General features: G+C 43.2%; 1 protein-coding gene across 8 annotated transcripts in view; it reads right to left on the reverse strand.

Annotated features, from left to right (window-relative positions):
- Positions 1–750: 750 nt before the first annotated feature.
- The window catches only part of LOC100464921 (caspase-1), a 28,055-nt gene continuing 11,056 nt past the window's right edge, over positions 751–17,749 (reverse strand). For 2 of the 8 annotated variants that reach the window (XM_034665660.1, XM_034665661.1), the window contains 6 exons: positions 8,801–8,910; positions 7,796–7,969; positions 6,387–6,621; positions 5,449–5,592; positions 4,145–4,254; positions 751–2,650 (listed from right to left, as the gene is read on the reverse strand). In XM_034665660.1, coding sequence (XP_034521551.1) covers positions 2,552–2,650; positions 4,145–4,254; positions 5,449–5,592; positions 6,387–6,621; positions 7,796–7,969; positions 8,801–8,910 — 872 coding nt within the window. In that variant the 3' untranslated portion in view covers positions 751–2,551. Of the gene's footprint in view, positions 2,651–4,144; positions 4,255–5,448; positions 5,593–6,386; positions 6,622–7,795; positions 7,970–8,800; positions 8,911–12,763; positions 13,019–15,841; positions 15,902–17,749 lie in introns of all 8 variants that reach the window. The other 6 variants (XR_004626991.1, XM_034665657.1, XM_019802890.2 and 3 more) reach the window with 6 other exon arrangements.

Below are 17,749 nucleotides of genomic sequence, written 5' to 3' on the forward strand. Positions count from 1 at the left end.
AGCATCCTTCTATTTTTTAAATTTAGTTCATCTATGTACTAAAATGTCTATCCAGCATTCTCTGCGGACATAGAAGAAGTGATACATCTCCTTACATAGTAGTTCCAATGCCCATGTAGCCAAAATTTCTCTACCAACATTCATCCCTCTCAAAGAGTAGACATTACCCCTTCCACTGCTGGCACTCCCTTGCACTTTGCTGCGACTTATCTAATTACATTTGCATGTCTGTACAAATATATTGAGTTTACACCATCTTGGACCAAAGCCCAGCTTATTTTAGACAACAGCCAAGGTCTGGCTAAAGGATAAAATTTTCCTGAAATATGGAAAGTGCAGAAGTCTGGGGAAGAAGTAGTTAACAAGAAAAATGTATAGCAGGAAGAAAGACACGTGGGATTAATTTGCTGAATTCATAGTTTACTGAAGGGGAAAAAAATGGGCTCAACCTATAATGTTGGTTAAGTAATAAATGAGAAAACTTTTTCTAGATCATTCTGTAGATCCAGGGTTTGATAAGTATATGGATGAGGAGCTGACCAATTTACAGTTCTTGTCTCCAGATAGGTACTGCCTCCCATCACCCTACTGCTGTGTGCAAGTCATGGCCAGTTACGTCCCCCCAGTGAAGTGCACACGCTCCATGAGTCCTAAAGTTGGAAAACCCAGCTCGCATCTTCCACTCCATTTCCATTCAGGCCCCATTTTAACTGAAATCCTATTCCTCGTTAGAGGGAACAAAAGACACAGTTCATTTGTTTTCATTTTTATTGAGATACAAAAGGTCACATGAGTATGCTGTGCTAGCAAAGTGCTTTTCGAAGTCGGTCAAGAAGGACTGGACTGCCCGCAATGCCCTGAAGGAGAGAAAAAGAGCAGAATGTCAACCTAGCCATCCCGGCAAGGCCTCAGTCCGTCCCTTCTCATGGCTCCGCTTCCGTCCTCTTCCAGATGCCTTCTGCCACTTCCTTCGGCCTATATTTGTGACCCTTGTAGTCTTCTCGCCCAAAAGTACTCCAGGTGATCTTTGCAAAATCTCAGTTACTCGATTATGTCATTTCTCTGTGCAAAAGCACTTGAAAGGTTCTCTCTGTCTCACTCGGGGTAAAACATTTAAAACCTTTACCGTGTGACCACCAAGGTCCATGTGACCAGGCTCCTCACCACTTTTCCGAATTTGTCTCTACCATTTTCCCCAGTCTCATTCTCCTCCAGGCTCCCGCCTCTTTGCATTTCTGTAGACCCATGAAGCCCATTTCTGCCTCAGGGTGTTTGTACGTGCTCTTCCCTGAGCTGCAACACTTTTCCCCCACAGGAACCACAAGGTTCACCACCACCCCCCCAGTCTGTCCATTCCTCGTTCTGACTTTACCATTTTATCACTTGAAGGAAACTGAATAATCTGTCTAGCTCGACAGCATCCACCCTCTCTGTCTCTTTAGTCTCCTTTATTCCTCTTAGCTCTTCTCCCTCTCTGACACCGGATCTAGTTCCTGGTGTAGTTAGACTATGTCTCCCCTCGCTTGCGCATGGCTTGATCAGAGCAAGGACTCCACTTATTTTGTTGCCTGGTTTATTACAAGCATCTGGATCAGAACCTGGCACATAGCAGGTGCTTGATAAACACTAGTCCCATAAATAATTCAATCCCCAAATGTGGTTCTAGTGGACTAATCAGGCCTTAAAAGCTGTTCTACTGAACTGGGCAAGTGTGCAGTGACTGTGCCAGAAACCAGGGGTAGGAGATGGCATGGGCACATATTGAAACTTCTGAGACAAACCTCACAGTAAAATAGAATTTAAATGATGTTTCCAAGAGGGAGACTCATAATTGCTTATCATGAAGAGTGATGTAAAGCTACTGTGAGTAAAATAATTTGGGCTCTAACCTTGATGTGCCCAATCTAAAATATTCGGACCAAAAATAATAATAACCATACTACTACTACATGTGAAGGTGGGTGCTCGAAGGGTTTGTGAGCAGTGTGTGCAGGTGTGAGAGCACACTCGGAGTGTGAGATCCACTCTGGGAGAGCGGTGTAGACCCAGAGTCTGCCTCTACACAGGGCAGCCTTCATCCTGTCTGGCGACGGTAGCTCAGAGTGGCGATGTGACGCATGTGCACTCATAGGACCAAAGTCCGCTCTCTCCCTGCTCCTCTGTTTCCTCTGTTCTCGGGACCTGAGGCCGTGTGCAGGGACTCGGCATGTGGGAGAGGTGGGCAAGAGAGGGAATGAGAGAGATGAATATAAATCATCATGGAAACGTGAGGACATTCCTATTTTAATAATTGCTCCCCTGTGTCCTGCATAATTCATTACTTCCTGACCTGGTTGGGCTCAACTCACCGATGGTTCGAGTGTGGAGGAGGAGGCAGGATCCGGATGCAGAGAAGTAGAGTCAAAATCAGCGACTAACCGCCAAACCACATCAACAGGGAGCACGGATGTGACCACCTAAGCGGTCAGCTGCCGTTTGGTCATTGGACCTCACCACCGAGATTACTCTCCCGTTTACTTCACCTGCCAGCAACTCTTGACACTTACTATTTTCAGTTGCCAGGGAAGAGATAGAAAGGTTTTGTCATGGACATTCGTTCAATGGTGGGCATCTGGGCTTTGACATTTGGTTTTTCAAAAGCTTGTTGTACCTGAAAACAAAAACAGGGGCTGGATGAAACATGCCTCTTATGAATTCTCAAAAGAGATTTTCCACCATGAGCCAGGAAATTCTGGGAATTCAGGGTGCTCCTAGAGTTGATCAGCCAGCCCCATGGACACTCAGACTCTTTGCCACTGCTACCCTACCTCTTAAAAGTGACACCCCATGTCAGAAGATGCTCTTTATCTCAAATATCTTATGTCTAATCCAAGCCTTTTCAACTCCATTTCCTGTTTTCCATTTCTGATCTGATAATCAATTTTCCCCTGGGATCTGTTCATGAGAACTGGATCTTGAGAATTCTCTACTTTCTATGTCCACGAGGGCTAACTCCTCAATTCAATGAGACTCAAATCCCAGGATTTTGTTCTTAAGTCCAGAACACTGAGCAACTTTCACATCCCCACCACCAAGCTGACCTGAAGCCTTTTGCCACAGGCTGATCAATGAGATCCTACTTAACCTGGATCGATTATTTCTAGTCTTTTCCTGGAAATGCCCTTCTAAGTGCAATGTCTAAATCCTACTCATGCAAAGGACTTAACTTGTTAAGTTCCTATTCAGAGACCCCCAACTCATGTCATGCTGCTGTCTTCTCCAATTTACTAGTGGTATAGCCTTCTTCTTCCCAAAAGAGTACAACTGTTCTCTGTGTTTTTGAATGAAAACACAACCACACTTTTCCATGTTCTTAATACCAATCCGTTGCTGCCTAAAAGGCAGGGGGGGACAACTATTTATTTTTTCATGCATTTATTCACTCAATGAATATTAATTCCTATGTGCCTGAATGTTGAGGTGTTTAGCAAATCCCTGCCTCCTTACATGTGAGCGAGTAAATACAGGTAAAGAACGAACCTATAAATACATATACTGAGTGCATGGAGGGGAGAGCCACAGAGGAAAGTAAACAGGGAAAGAGGGGTGACTAAGGAGTGTTCAGAGCTGGGGAAGCAGCATCAGGTCTCCCCTTCTGGACCACTCCATTCACAGACCGTCATCTCCTATCACATGTCCTCGGTCTTTTCCTTTACAGTTCCCATCACAATCTGTAACTACACATTTGCTTGTTGGCCTGCTTGTTCGGTGACTGTGTGTCTCACAAGCGTGTACCTGCTACAGAACCTTAGGTCACATGTGTCTCATTCACCCCTTTGTCACCAGGATAGAGCCCACAAGTACGCCACCCAGTCCATATTTATTTAATAAAGTAAACAATGAAAATTAATGCAAATACCTCCCATTCTTTGAAATTTAAGAACTTACACCCCATGACATAGTAGCTTATATTTTATATTATTTTTTTATATTTTGATCTTCTGCTACAGTACATTGACTTTTTTTTTCCTAAATCAGGTTTTAACACCTAGATGACAGGAACCAGGTCCCAATATTCTTGTGTTTGCCTGACCAGTTCTGCCATTGTCACCTGGCAAAGCCTTCCTGAACAAACAAATGACCAGAAGAGGAAGCACAAGCTTACCTTCTGGAATACTTCTACTAGGTGACAGCACCAAGAATATTTTTGGAAGCATGTGATGAGTTGTGCAATGAAGAGAGATCCCTTTGTGACGTGTCTCCAGGATACGTTATCTATGAAGACAGGAAGTGGTAAGTCTTGGGCTGTGGCCTTCACTCTTACTTTGTTTACAGTTTTTTCTAAAGCACAGCTTGGTAGTTATCTCCATGTGCATAGGAGAAGCGGCTATAATCCTACATTAACTCATTTTCAACGGACAGGAAGCAAACAAACAAACATAAAACTAGCAGAGGCTGAACTAACAGGGCAGCTCACCAGAACTGCGGCACAGCGGTTACGTCATATTCTTAGGACTGATGTGCCCTATGTTCATGCACTCGGCTTTCAAAAGAGGCTTGAGAGATAACTGGAATTATCCCATTTTACAGAAGAAAGAATAGAAGCTCAGAAGGATTCAAGAATGTCGCCACATTTACACAGGTGGCCATTTACAGATTACATACCATGCTCTCCTTCGCAATATAATAAACAAAATAGATAAACAGACCCAAAGGAAACTTTGGAGGGGATGGTTATGTTTATGGCATGGATTGTGGTGATAGTTTCACATATATATACTTATCTCCAAACTCATTAAGTCCTATACAGTAAATATGATTAGCATATGTCAATCATATTTCAATGAAGTGGTTTTAAAAAGACCGAAAATAAAAATTTGCAAATTAGGAACACCCAAATGTAAGTCTTCTTCAGATGTTTACGTAGAGGTCGAGAACTAAACACTGCCCTACTGTCAGTAGGCCAAATAAGCCCCAAGGTATCATATTCTACTTCTTTTAAAGGGGCATCCAAGTGGTGCTGGGGCGTGTGGTGGTGCCATCCAGACAGCATTAGATGGGGAGTATGGAGCAAAAGGCTTGTACTTGGTCATCTGAGAAAAGGTGGCCAGTCCCAGGATCCATAAAAACTCTTCTCAAAATGTTGAATGGATTTAGTAGAAAAATGAATCAATCATTTATTTTAAAATGGTATATGGTAAAAGGAATTCCTTGCATTAGGTGGTTTTAATGTTTGGTGCACCTTTGACTATAAAGCGCAACACTTATAATAAAAGCACAATCTTAGAAAGTAAGGGGAAAACAGAATCTTCATCTCCATAGAACAGATGAGACAAGATTTAAAATATATCAACAACACTTAAAACTTGCTTCCGATCATTGCTGCACAGAGACTATGTTAATTTTCTAGAATTATTCAGAGGTGGACTCAGGCTCACAAATCCCTGTGTGCACTGGAAAGACACATACGTGGAGTCGAGGAGCAGAAAGCAACGAAGTCCTTCTCCACGTGGACCTTGTAGACGACATCACTCTCCAGGAGCAGAGGTTGATGTGAAAAGCTGTCAGTCGAGGCTGCTGGAGAGTCACTGACCCACAGTTCCCCAAGATTTTCTGTGGAGACATCAACTTTCTACACACTACGTGCGTCTCAGGATGACTAGAGCAATTGCCCACCTCTTTGTTTTTAAGTAGTTATTCCAACCAGTTAGCACACACACACACAAACACACACACACACAGCGCTCTGCCTTTCTCTAGGGTCCTTCAGCAATATGCCAATTAATGCTGACAGCATCACAGAACTAGAACCCATTTGCTAAGAAGAGACTAGACGTGAAAGCCTTATTTGCATAATTTCAGAGAGCATAGTTACATTTTTCAGCTAAATTATGTTTATTTCCTTTTTTCCCCAAACATTGCTCCACAAAGCTAAAGGACAATTGGAAGTCAGAAAAAAAGAAGTTTCTTTTGACTGCCATCCCAAGTTCCCTCACCTCCCTACTCCTTTCCCTTTCAGTATGCCTGAGGAAAAAAGGGTGCTGCTATTGCATCATATGCTCACGTTCAAAGGAAGTTGTTCTCAAGCCAGAGATTGTCAAAATGGCTGTAAAATGTTGAGGAAAGCCCTCATTAAAATTATTTTGTTCCAGGATTCGAATATTTGTGTTTAACTTTGATTTAGGAATTCTGGTGGTCTTCTTCACCACGTCCCCAGGATTAAGTTGAACAGAAATTTGACGGCTGACGGGACAAATGCTCATGATTCCAGCCCCCTAGGGGGAGTTTCCTGCCTAGTTTGTTTGCACAGAATGGGGTCTAAGTTCGTCTCCTCTAGAAACAAAGCACACATCACAGTTCTCTGCAGACACCTTCATGACCATTGGGGTTTCCATCTCAGAACTCACCTCCTCTGCAGGCCTGGATGATGATGACCTTGGGTTTGTCCCTGAGTTTGAAGCAGTTGCGGTTGTTGAAGATCTGGAAGATGGTGTCATAAGGTAGCACATCCGGATTTTCCGGGCTGAACGTAGTCCCACAGATTCCACTCAAGATGCCGTGAGACATGAGCACCAGGAACGTGCTGTCTGAGGACTCGTGCTCTGGGCGGGCAGCAAATGCCCGCAGCGCTGACTCCATGTCCTGAAAAAAACCACCAGGTCTTACTTTGATAGGAGAAACATTTCAGTTGGTCTTACCTCCTGCTTATCAGGAGCAGCAGTGTAAGAAATGTCCAGAATGCTCCACTCGCTATCCCTTCGCACTGCTTGCTTGAGGATGGCTGTCTGATGTTTCTCTCTATAATGGAGCAGTGGGTAGAACTTTCCACTCCTGATGACAATGTATAAACTGTCCTCTTGCTACATTTTACAGTCACTTTTTGTCACTTACGTACTTTTTCCTTTCTGTCTCTGTCTTTCCTCTCATTACTTGATAAGAGCCTTGTGTCATAAATGCATCCTTCCAGCTCCCTTGTCAAATCCTTCCCACTGTGCTTAGAATAAAATCAAACTTCTGATGTACAAATACTCCTCTCCCACCCTGCCTCATCTTCCCCAGGCTCTGGCCACCTGGTCTTTCTGTGTGGCTCCTGTGTGGCTTCCATTCTGACTCGGAATGCAGTTCATCCACAGCTGTCCAGAGCTGTGTGGTTCCCCGTACTCATGTGTCCGCTCCTGGATTCACTCCCCAAAGATCCCATCTAACATCATGTTTGCTGGGATCCCCACTCACCAGTTTGCTCTCATGTTTCCTTTTTCTTTTTTCTTTTACTTACTTTTAACTTTCTTTTCACTCTTACAGAGACACACCAAATCTGTGAAATTTTCTGTTTTGCTTACAGTACGATTATCTCACACCAAGCGAGCCTAGAGCACTGCAGCTGGGAGCTCCTGTCTCATTTACAGACCTGTGCCCAATGCCAGGAAGAGCCCCTGGAACACAGCTGGGACTTGGTACTCATATGGTGAGTACTGTCCTATGAAGTATACATCACTCTAGGATTTTCCGGGCTATTGGGGCTGAGTCCTAATCATCCCACTTTGGAACTAAGGATTGTCTGGATACACTTGCCAATCACTTTGTCCAGTTATGGAACTGAGGATACTTAGAACTCAAAAAAGACATAGATTTTCCGTTTCCTACTTTCATGTTTTAAACACACACACACACACACACACACACACACACACACACACACACACACAAATACGGCCTGAGGATGTCAAAGTATTTGCCTAATACACTAAAGCTAGCATGTTCATAGTAGGATGCGTGTTGAATATATGCATGCTTGGGGCAGGTGAGGGACCCCTACCTTAGCAGTGAGTTTCTGTTTCACATCCACACTGTAGCCAAGGCCTTCCAGCAGATTCTTCATCCCTGTAATGTCAAGTTCAGCCCCATTCCTGGGAGGAAGATGATCAAATTCTATATTGCATATGATGAGAGCGAGACGAATACGATCCTGTCTCTCCTTTATTGGGTAGATCTGCAGGAAATGGATATACAGTGAGTTTGATTTGCCTAAATCTCCTTTGAAACACTCATCCACCAGTCACTGTTAAAGCTAAGGGCTCTGTTAGCTGCCCTTCCCCCGTCCGAAGACACTGCCCTCCCATCTCTTTGTAATGGATTGAGTTAGTAGTAGCAAGAGGTGCAAATTGGAAGTAAGTTATCTTTTAAGAGCCCAGAACAGGACCAAGGATATAGCTGGGATGGTTACTCAAGAATCTTCAGGAGACTAGAATACTTTCTGCCCTTTCCTCCTCTCTCTTCTCTACCTAGTCAAGTCTTTCTTAGCATTCAAGATTCAGATCCAATTTTGTGGAAGCCGGGAGACACTTGCCACTGGCTCCAGCTAAAAATGAATACACCAATGGTCCTTTTCCTTTGGTAACATTATTATTTTGGTAGTTTTTCTTGAGAATACATCAACATGCAATGCTATACAGACTTTAATTATATTTTAAGAAATGCTTTATGTCTAGGCTTTTCAACTAGAATGCAAACAACTATTATCAGCCATATTCTTTTATAAATATTTCACTTCTGTAACTACAGCTAAAATTGTCATAAATCACAAATAGATTCGAGAACAAATAAATGAACAAGATGAGAGATCTGTATTCTATCATGGGATTGAAAGAGAATTGGAGTCTATGTGAGGCCCACATGATTTCCTCCTTGCTCAGAGCATCTGTGGATAAGATTACCACTGTCCCCACTCCCCAACTCTGCAATCAGTGTTTTAGGAAATCATGTCGTTAGTGAAAACAGTTGTTTCTCTTTTATTCTCGATGTCATGGACCGAGCACAGCACCTCTCCAGCCTTCTCTGTATACAGTTTCACGAATTCTTCATGAGGACAAAGCTTGAGAGTATCCGTAGATTCTTCTGGCTCAGGTGGCCCAGGCATGATGTCCTCGAAAGCTGCAGGACACATCACAGATCATAAATTAGGATATCTGCCTTTGTGACCCAATTTTCACCTAAGAACGCTGACAGAGAAGGGCAATCATGGGAAGAAGATCTTTCACCATGTAGGGTTATGACTGTGTCTGACCTCGAGTGTGCGGACATGTGTTTTGAGTAGGAAAGAACAGGAAGATTGTTAGCAGAGGAAGCAGATCTGCCTGAAAATTCAAGCGTAGGTTTCTGATAATTCTGAGGAAAACCCCTTTATGATTTGGGGTCATATTAAGCCTTTCCACATTCAGCAAAAACCGTTTTACTCTAGAGTCCTCCCTCATCCATGTGGACCTTCTATTGTCTCTGAGCAAGAACATCCTGACTAACATTTATTGGAGTGTTGTCCCTTAGAAATGAAATTGAGCCACATGTGCTATTCAAAATTTTGTAATGTCCATGGTAAGAAACAGATGAAATTAATTAATATGAGTAATATATTTTAACATGATATATGCAAAATTGCATCCTCTCAACATGTGCTACTGGCCACACTACCCCAGCCCTGAGTAGCCAAGTGTGGCTGGTAGCTCTCCTGTCGGATGGTGTGCCATCCTGAGTCCACTCCCACCTCAGGCGGCGCATGCAGACACACCACGCAGCGGAATCCCCAACTGTGCACACTCTGGACCTTCACAGAGGAGATGGGCTGTGGTGTCTCCTCACCGAGCTGTGCAGCCAGTGACTTAAAGGAGAAACGCTATCTAGTAACCAGCCCTGCCTCCAGGGTCGACCAGATGGTTGTCTGTCAGGAATCCTAACATGCTCTGGGTGTCCTTGCCCCCAAAGTGTGAACCAACTAGCGTGCAGTTTTCAACCTGCGCTTTCCAGTGTGAGAAAATATCTCCTCCCACGTAGAGAAGGTTCTCTCTGACCCATCCTGACCTAATCCCTAGAGAAATGTAGGACTTTCCGACCCTGCTTGGCCTCACTTAACTGAGATTGTGTAAGAAGCTTGGAAAGTCCTGAGCCCGCCCTTGGAGGAATGAGGAAGAGGAATTCATCAACAGAATTTAGCAGTTTGCCAAGAGCTAATGTAACAAGGATTTTGTCCATGAAAGGAATAAACCCCTGTGTTCAGTGACACAAGCCAACCAAGAACTCTTCTGATTTTCTTTTATTTAAATGACAAAAGCAACATTATCCTGTATAAAATTTTCAGCTTTTATATTTTATACTTTTTTTTTCCTATTTCACTCATTTTTTTCCATTAGTTTTTAAATAACATTTTTGTGATAAATGTCTTTCTAAACCAAATGCTAAAAACCTGACTCTGGAGATGTACCAGATTGTAAATCTTTAAGGAAACCAGGTTTCCTGAACGTTTCTTAAACAGAGACACTTGTTCTCCCTTTGTATTCCAGAAGATTCCACCCCTGTGCGGACGTCCAGGGTTCTGGGCTAGTCTCTGGTCAGAGGGTATGTTTTCCCAGCAAAAGCTTCCTCTGTTTCCAGGTTGTGTCCAGGTTTGGTGACTACCCTAATTACCGAGCATCAACCCCTAATGACCGTCTTGTATCTGTGTACAGATACTGTGTTCGCAGATAAAATTGGGAATGAGATAGGATTTCTACCTCACATTTAACAGTAGAGTTAGCATGAAAATGAATCCTTTTGTTACAACATAATAAATATTGTAGTGCAGCCTGCTGCCCAAAAGGGATTCCACTCACCTGGCAGCACACAGAAGGAAATGAGAGAAGGCGGAGTTTAGATAAAAATTTTAACGTTGGTCTTATCTGTTACTTAATGACATGCTTAAGAAACCCCTTAAACTGATACAAAAAGGAAGAGACTGGTCCAAGGTAAGACAAAGCCACCTACCTGCCAAGGGAGATGTAGTTATCCTCAGTAGTTATTCCTCAGACTAGCAGTGCTCGTTGCATGGTATGCACATATATGAGTTTGTTAAATGAAATAAATCAGAATGATATCCATGTCCAGAAGGCCTGGCCAAGGTCCTTCTGTACACCAGTAGCCCAGCTCACCCAACTTCTGGCCTGTGGGTGCCCTAGGATTCCTCCTGAGGCCCCGGGTGCAGAGAGCGCCCAGGGAGCCACTGGGCACGTGGTGAGCGGACCCCGACCTGACTCCTGCCTGCCTCAGACTCTGCCAGTGGCCTGACCTTGTTTCCGTTTGATGCTCATGGTGATTCCTGGGGGCTTCACATTATTTTGAAGCTCCCATGACTTTAGTTTCGATTCTCATTTGCTGAATGATCTCTGATTTTCTTTTTTATCCAAATTATTTCCATTCCATCTCAGATTTCAGAGAAAGTAATAAACCTGCATAAGGACCAACTCACATATTAATAAGAACACAGACGAGGCCACCATACTGGAGATCTGTCAGACTAGCATGTGTCTCCTGCTGGACAGAACATCCCTCCTCCGTGAGGGACTTGCTGAAAAAGCGTATTTGCTGTAGTGAGATCTCTAGTTTCTATCGCCTTTTGTTTATTATTGCTTATTATTATTGTTATTATTATTGATCAACTCTGAGATTTCAGGGCTGGGATTTGAGCTTCAGCTCTGTAGTGAATCAAGTCTGTCACTGGTGAACTTGGGCAAGAGGCTATTTAGGCTCTAGTAATATTTATAATTCAATCTAGGTCAGAAGTCTTAAAGTGGTTTAATAGATTGGACACTTTACAAGTGTTATCCTGATCGTATTTTGTAACGTACAGAAATGATGAAGCACTAGGAGGGTCTAAATATGAGAAGCGAAGTAACACTTATGAGAACTGGTATTTCCTGCCGGCCCGTTCTTCGTCTGTCGTATTCATCCTGTGTTTATGACGTGCCTGCCCTTGGTCCGCGCTCGCTGAGAGCTACTATTCCCTCGTGAAAAAACACTTGTACTCTGGGTGAGGAAACTTGGTGGATTATCATCCCGTTTGATGAGATAGAAAGGGATTAGAAGCAGAACAGCTCCGATGGGGGGAATCACGTGTTTAACACTATAGTTGTTAGTTTTGTGAAGTCAGTGGAGTCTTGGGGCAGAATGTTGAATGTGCAGCTAGAGCTAAGTGTGTCTGGAGCTCAGAGAAGAATTCTGGGTAAGAGCTACTGTCTTTGGAGTTGTCAGCCTGTGCCTGCCACGATGTCCCTAGCCTGTGAAGAAGTTACCAAAATTGTCACCATTTCACAGATGCTGAGACATCAGCCCAGGGAGGTTTAAGGAGCTGGAATGAAATCACAGAGTGTCTACAGTGACAGAACCTGGGCTCACGTGCAGGTATCCTTTACTACACAGCATCCACAATCAGCTCTTTCTATGAGCAAGAGAAGCACAAGGACTTGGTTTCATAGCTAATTTGAAAGTGGATCCCTCCCACAAAAGGCAAGGTGGCCTCTCAGAGGATGATGACAGGTTTAGTAAAAACTATGCGTTTTTGGAGTTGTCAGCCTGTGCCTGCCACGATGTCCCTAGCCTGTGAAGAAGTTACCAAAATTGTCACCATTTCACAGATACTGAGACATCAGCCCAGGGAAGTTTAAGGAGCTGGAATGAAATCACAGAGTGTCTACAGTGACAGAATCTGGGCTCACGTGCAGGTATCCTTTACTACACAGCGTCCACAATCAGCTCTTTCTATGAGCAAGAGAAGCACAAGGACTTGGTTTCATAGCTAATTTGAAAGTGGATCCCTCCCACAAAAGGCAAGGTGGCCTCTCAGAGGATGATGACAGGTTTAGTAAAAACTATGCGTTAGTAATGGAAGGATGGTGGGATTATGGAGGACCCTGGAGGGGCCTTGGAGTTAAGTAGATTCTGGAAAATTTCAGACCCCCATTGTTAAGTGATTCCAGTTTACCTTTTACACTTGTGGAATATTTGTCCGTATTAATGAAAGTTTGGATAAGGGCTTGACCTGCCTCCTGCCGTTTCTGCCGCACAGAGTTCAGAAAGACCCAGGGCTTGTCTTCAGGTTTGGCATCGTAAAACTTTTTCTTTTCTCCTTCCTCCAATTTCAGAACATCTTTTTCCAACAAGCCATGCAAAACACCAGTAATGAGTTCTTTTCCCACAGTTTCCAAAATCTTAAATGGGTTTTTGTCATGTTTGTCTTCTGTCAGAAATACAAACACTCCTTCAACTACAGGCACGACTTAAAGAGTTTTGCCCTGTCTCTAGAAAGTTCCCCATTATGGGAAATACCTCCGAAACTGCCTTCCCACTATTTCGCCATCTGCCCCATAAAGTACGTCCTCTTTCGTCATATCCATAGAGTTCTCTGGGCCCGTCAAATTCACGCCGGGCTGTGTTTAATGATGTGTCCCCAGTGAAGATTTTTGGGATGAGCTTCTCATCTTTCTTCTGTGACAATGGGCCTGATGCTCACTTCCTGGCCACCTATTGCTTTCACATTTTTCTTTCTCACAGTTATGACGATGACCCCTTTGTAACACATGCCCCAAGGAAAGGCCAGGCTATGGCCTAGAACTGTAAATTTTTCCCACTAGACTGTAGGATCTTTTCCTTCTGTATTGAATTTCCTTGGTAAAAGCATGATGTCTTTGAATCCGTATCTCTGTTCCCACTTCTCATTCCCACATCTTTGTGCTTAAAATACTTACAAACACTTACTTACATGTTTGCTGAACGCATAAATTAATGAATAAATGAATGAATGCACCCAGAGCCCTAATATTTTGAGATCTTATCTCAATAAGAATTCTTAACTGCCCTAATATTTTGAGATCTTATCTCAATAAGAATTCTTAACTGAAAATCATCTAATGACTAATCTTTCTGTATCATAGATTAACCTGACACCAGGTTAATTTACTACTATCTGGGACCACCTTAGCTGATACAATTGTGTGTACTGTCATTTCCATCTCAAAATTCTTGGCTAGCTTTAATTTGATGGTGGAAATTCTTAAATACCTATTATTTCATATTTTGTGTATCTNTGTAAGATCATAAAAGCAGGAACCTTGTTTGTACTGTTCATTCCTCTCTAGACAGTCCATAGAGCAAGATCTATAACACAGTGGGCATGTGTCAAATATTTTTCTCATGGCCTAGCATACTAGCAATTTTGATGAAATTATTCAGTGAAATAGTATTTTAACAAACATTTATTGCATGCACACTGAGACAACTACTGTGATGGGATCTTACCCACAAATAAGTCAGATGTGTCTAATTTCCTCATAAAGTTTAAAGTCTAATAGGGGAAAAGAATAGATTTATTTCTTTAATGATAAGAAAAAAATGGTAAGAACTATGGCTGAAGAACCATAGGCCACTATAAGAATTGGGATTCTGAAATATAGTAGCGGAAATAGAAGTGGAGAGCAGGATCTGGATTTGAGAGAGGAANCGAAACTGCCTTCCCACTATTTCGCCATCTGCCCCATAAAGTACGTCCTCTTTCGTCATATCCATAGAGTTCTCTGGGCCCGTCAAATTCACGCCGGGCTGTGTTTAATGATGTGTCCCCAGTGAAGATTTTTGGGATGAGCTTCTCATCTTTCTTCTGTGACAATGGGCCTGATGCTCACTTCCTGGCCACCTATTGCTTTCACATTTTTCTTTCTCACAGTTATGACGATGACCCCTTTGTAACACATGCCCCAAGGAAAGGCCAGGCTATGGCCTAGAACTGTAAATTTTTCCCACTAGACTGTAGGATCTTTTCCTTCTGTATTGAATTTCCTTGGTAAAAGCATGATGTCTTTGAATCCGTATCTCTGTTCCCACTTCTCATTCCCACATCTTTGTGCTTAAAATACTTACAAACACTTACTTACATGTTTGCTGAACACATAAATTAATGAATAAATGAATGAATGCACCCAAAGCCCTAATATTTTGAGATCTTATCTCAATAAGAATTCTTAACTGAAAATCATCTAATGACTAATCTTTCTGTATCATAGATTAACCTGACACCAGGTTAATTTACTACTATCTGGGACCACCTTAGCTGATACAATTGTGTGTACTGTCATTTCCATCTCAAAATTCTTGGCTAGCTTTAATTTGATGGTGGAAATTCTTAAATACCTATTATTTCATATTTTGTGTATCTTTGTAAGATCATAAAAGCAGGAACCTTGTTTGTACTGTTCATTCCTCTCTAGACAGTCCATAGAGCAAGATCTATAACACAGTGGGCATGTGTCAAATATTTTTCTCATGGCCTAGCATACTAGCAATTTTGATGAAATTATTCAGTGAAATAGTATTTTAACAAACATTTATTGCATGCACACTGAGACAACTACTGTGATGGGATCTTACCCACAAATAAGTCAGATGTGTCTAATTTCCTCATAAAGTTTAAAGTCTAATAGGGGAAAAGAATAGATTTATTTCTTTAATGATAAGAAAAAAATAGTAAGAACTATGGCTGAAGAACCATAGGCCACTATAAGAATTGGGATTCTGAAATATAGTAGCGGAAATAGAAGTGGAGAGCAGGATCTGGATTTGAGAGAGGAATCAGTAAGCTTGGCCACTGCTTGAATGTTGGAAGTGAGGGAAAAGAAAATCCAAGATAATTCAGGTCTCTGGTTGGAATAACTGGGTGATAGTGGTGTCATTAACCAGGACAGGGGAAACCGGAAGAGAAGCAAGGTAGGGGAAGGATGACGGGCTCAGCTCCCTGAGGGAGACGTGAGTGCCCGTGTTCAGTCGGCACTAGCATAGTCGAGGGGGTCGTCAGGTGTGGGACACAGATTTAGATTTGTGAGTATGAACATGGTGGTAGAGCTGCGGGGCTGGCTCTGCGCAAGCACAGAGATTAAGAAGAGAGAAAGGCGTAGGCTCAGTCCATGAGAGTATCCCATCACCCTCTCACCCTGGGGTCATCCCGTGGACTTAGAGTTAATGTCAAGAAAGATGAGGTTCAAAAATGTTCTTGCTTGGAAAATACCATTACCTGGTGAAGGAAGAGTTGCTGCTGGAGAGTCTGAGTTAAGCTGACTTCTAAAGGGTGTACCTGAGGAAAGATCCAGGACATTAACATAGTCACTGACCATCTCTGAAGGATCTCGCCCAGCGTGTTGGACACTCCCTAGGGAACACACCTTCTGCAGGCCTGTTCAGAGTGCAGCTAGATTAGAACCACGCCCAGCACTGAGCAGCCAAGGCCGCTAGGCTGGCCCACTGAACGTTCCCCCTGGAGGCAGAACAAAGGAGTGTCTGGGAGGGACTCTCCATTTCTGCTCTCTAAGATGAGGGGGATTGAGTGAGCATCCGCCGTAGAATCAAGAGGTCTCTTCATTCTCCTGTTTCAAGGTGGCTTCTGGGATGACCACTGCTGCCTGACAGGTGTATGCCATGTCGAGTGTCTAACTCAGAGCTGGCCTGGACTTCGGAGAAAACGAAAAAGAACAGGCATGTGCAAGTGGACACTTAGCTTTGCTAAGATTTATCACAGCAGAAAATGAGGATGAGGTGACCCCCTGGCTGACCCTCAATCAGTGTTAGGTCATTTTCCCTAGTGTCAGCGAACAGGAAGGTGGCCGAGCCAGCATACACCTGCAGACTATCTGCATTAGCATCTGTGGGCTCCCCGTTAGTACGCCACTCCTTCGGCCCACAGAGGCCACCATCTAAGGGCTCATGTGCCAGGATCCCTGACCATCACCTCTGTAATCTGCATCCGTCCTACTGGGGCAGAAGCTGTACTCGGAGGAAAACAGCGGGAAGCTGCAGTTACAGTGTTTGGCTGCATAAAATCCCTCAAACCTATTAATAGATCCCCTTGGGTCACTTTTATGATTGTTGATTTTAAGGACAAGAACTGAATTTAAACTTGTTTAAGGTTTCATGAGGATCTCGGTATGACAACACCCACCTGAGAAACTCATTTTGGAAACTTTCAGAACTGGCATAAGCTAACAAATGAGAAATACTCCCCAATCTTTATTTTATAGTACTGATTGAGGACAGGATTTCCATAGACAAAATACAGTCCATTTCCCTGCTCTGAATTCAAGAACGTTCTCTGGAAGAGGCCTTTTTATGGCAATAGGAAGTAGGTCTTCTTATGACCAAGAACCTTCTTTTAGAAAGATCTCTCCCATTAAAGTGCATCCAAATAGTATATCTCATTGTCATATTCTATGAACCTATAAAAATTGGCTGATGGATGAGGGAGAGACAAAGCCATGACGATCCTGACTGGGGAGGCATCATGTGACGACTGGAGAGGCCGACTCCAGGTGTAGAGTGTCCCTTGGGTTGGACAAGTGCCTCCAGGGCTGTGCAGGGAGAGGAACAGGGCCAGGATGAGCTCTCTGGCTATTGTAAAAGTATTCTAGACCCTTACCATTATTTCTTGGTTATCTTTAACTGGGGGGAATCTATTAAATGAAAAAGTTACTGAAAGAAAAACGAGAAATTCATTATCCATCAGTGGATGCTTGCCGTGTCACTTGGCACGCATAAGCTTTGACAAATTCCCAGGAAAAAAGGCTTCTAGTGTTCAAAGAACATCTCCTCTTTCTAAATGGCTTTGGCAAGTGCCCAAGAGACCAGGGCTGGACTCCACTGGACCTCCTGTCTTCGCTGTGTTCAGGGACTAAGTGACCACGGAAGGGGCAGTTCAGATGTCTATGCATGGTCTTGGGCTCTCAGAAGGACCAGAGGTATAAGGGCTGGGCCTCATAAAATGGTCCACAGCCCAGAACCATGCTGGGGGACAGTCTTACTCAAAAGAAAATGGGAGGGGGTAACTAGAAGGAAGAGTCCACTTAAAATCCTTACTTTTCTGTAAGCACTGAACTTATTCTGAGTGTTCCACCATCCCTGAAATATATTTTGTTCCTCCTGGAGAGCCAAA

This window comes from Ailuropoda melanoleuca, chromosome 8 (assembly GCF_002007445.2).
Source record: "Ailuropoda melanoleuca isolate Jingjing chromosome 8, ASM200744v2, whole genome shotgun sequence".
NCBI lineage: Eukaryota > Metazoa > Chordata > Mammalia > Carnivora > Ursidae > Ailuropoda > Ailuropoda melanoleuca.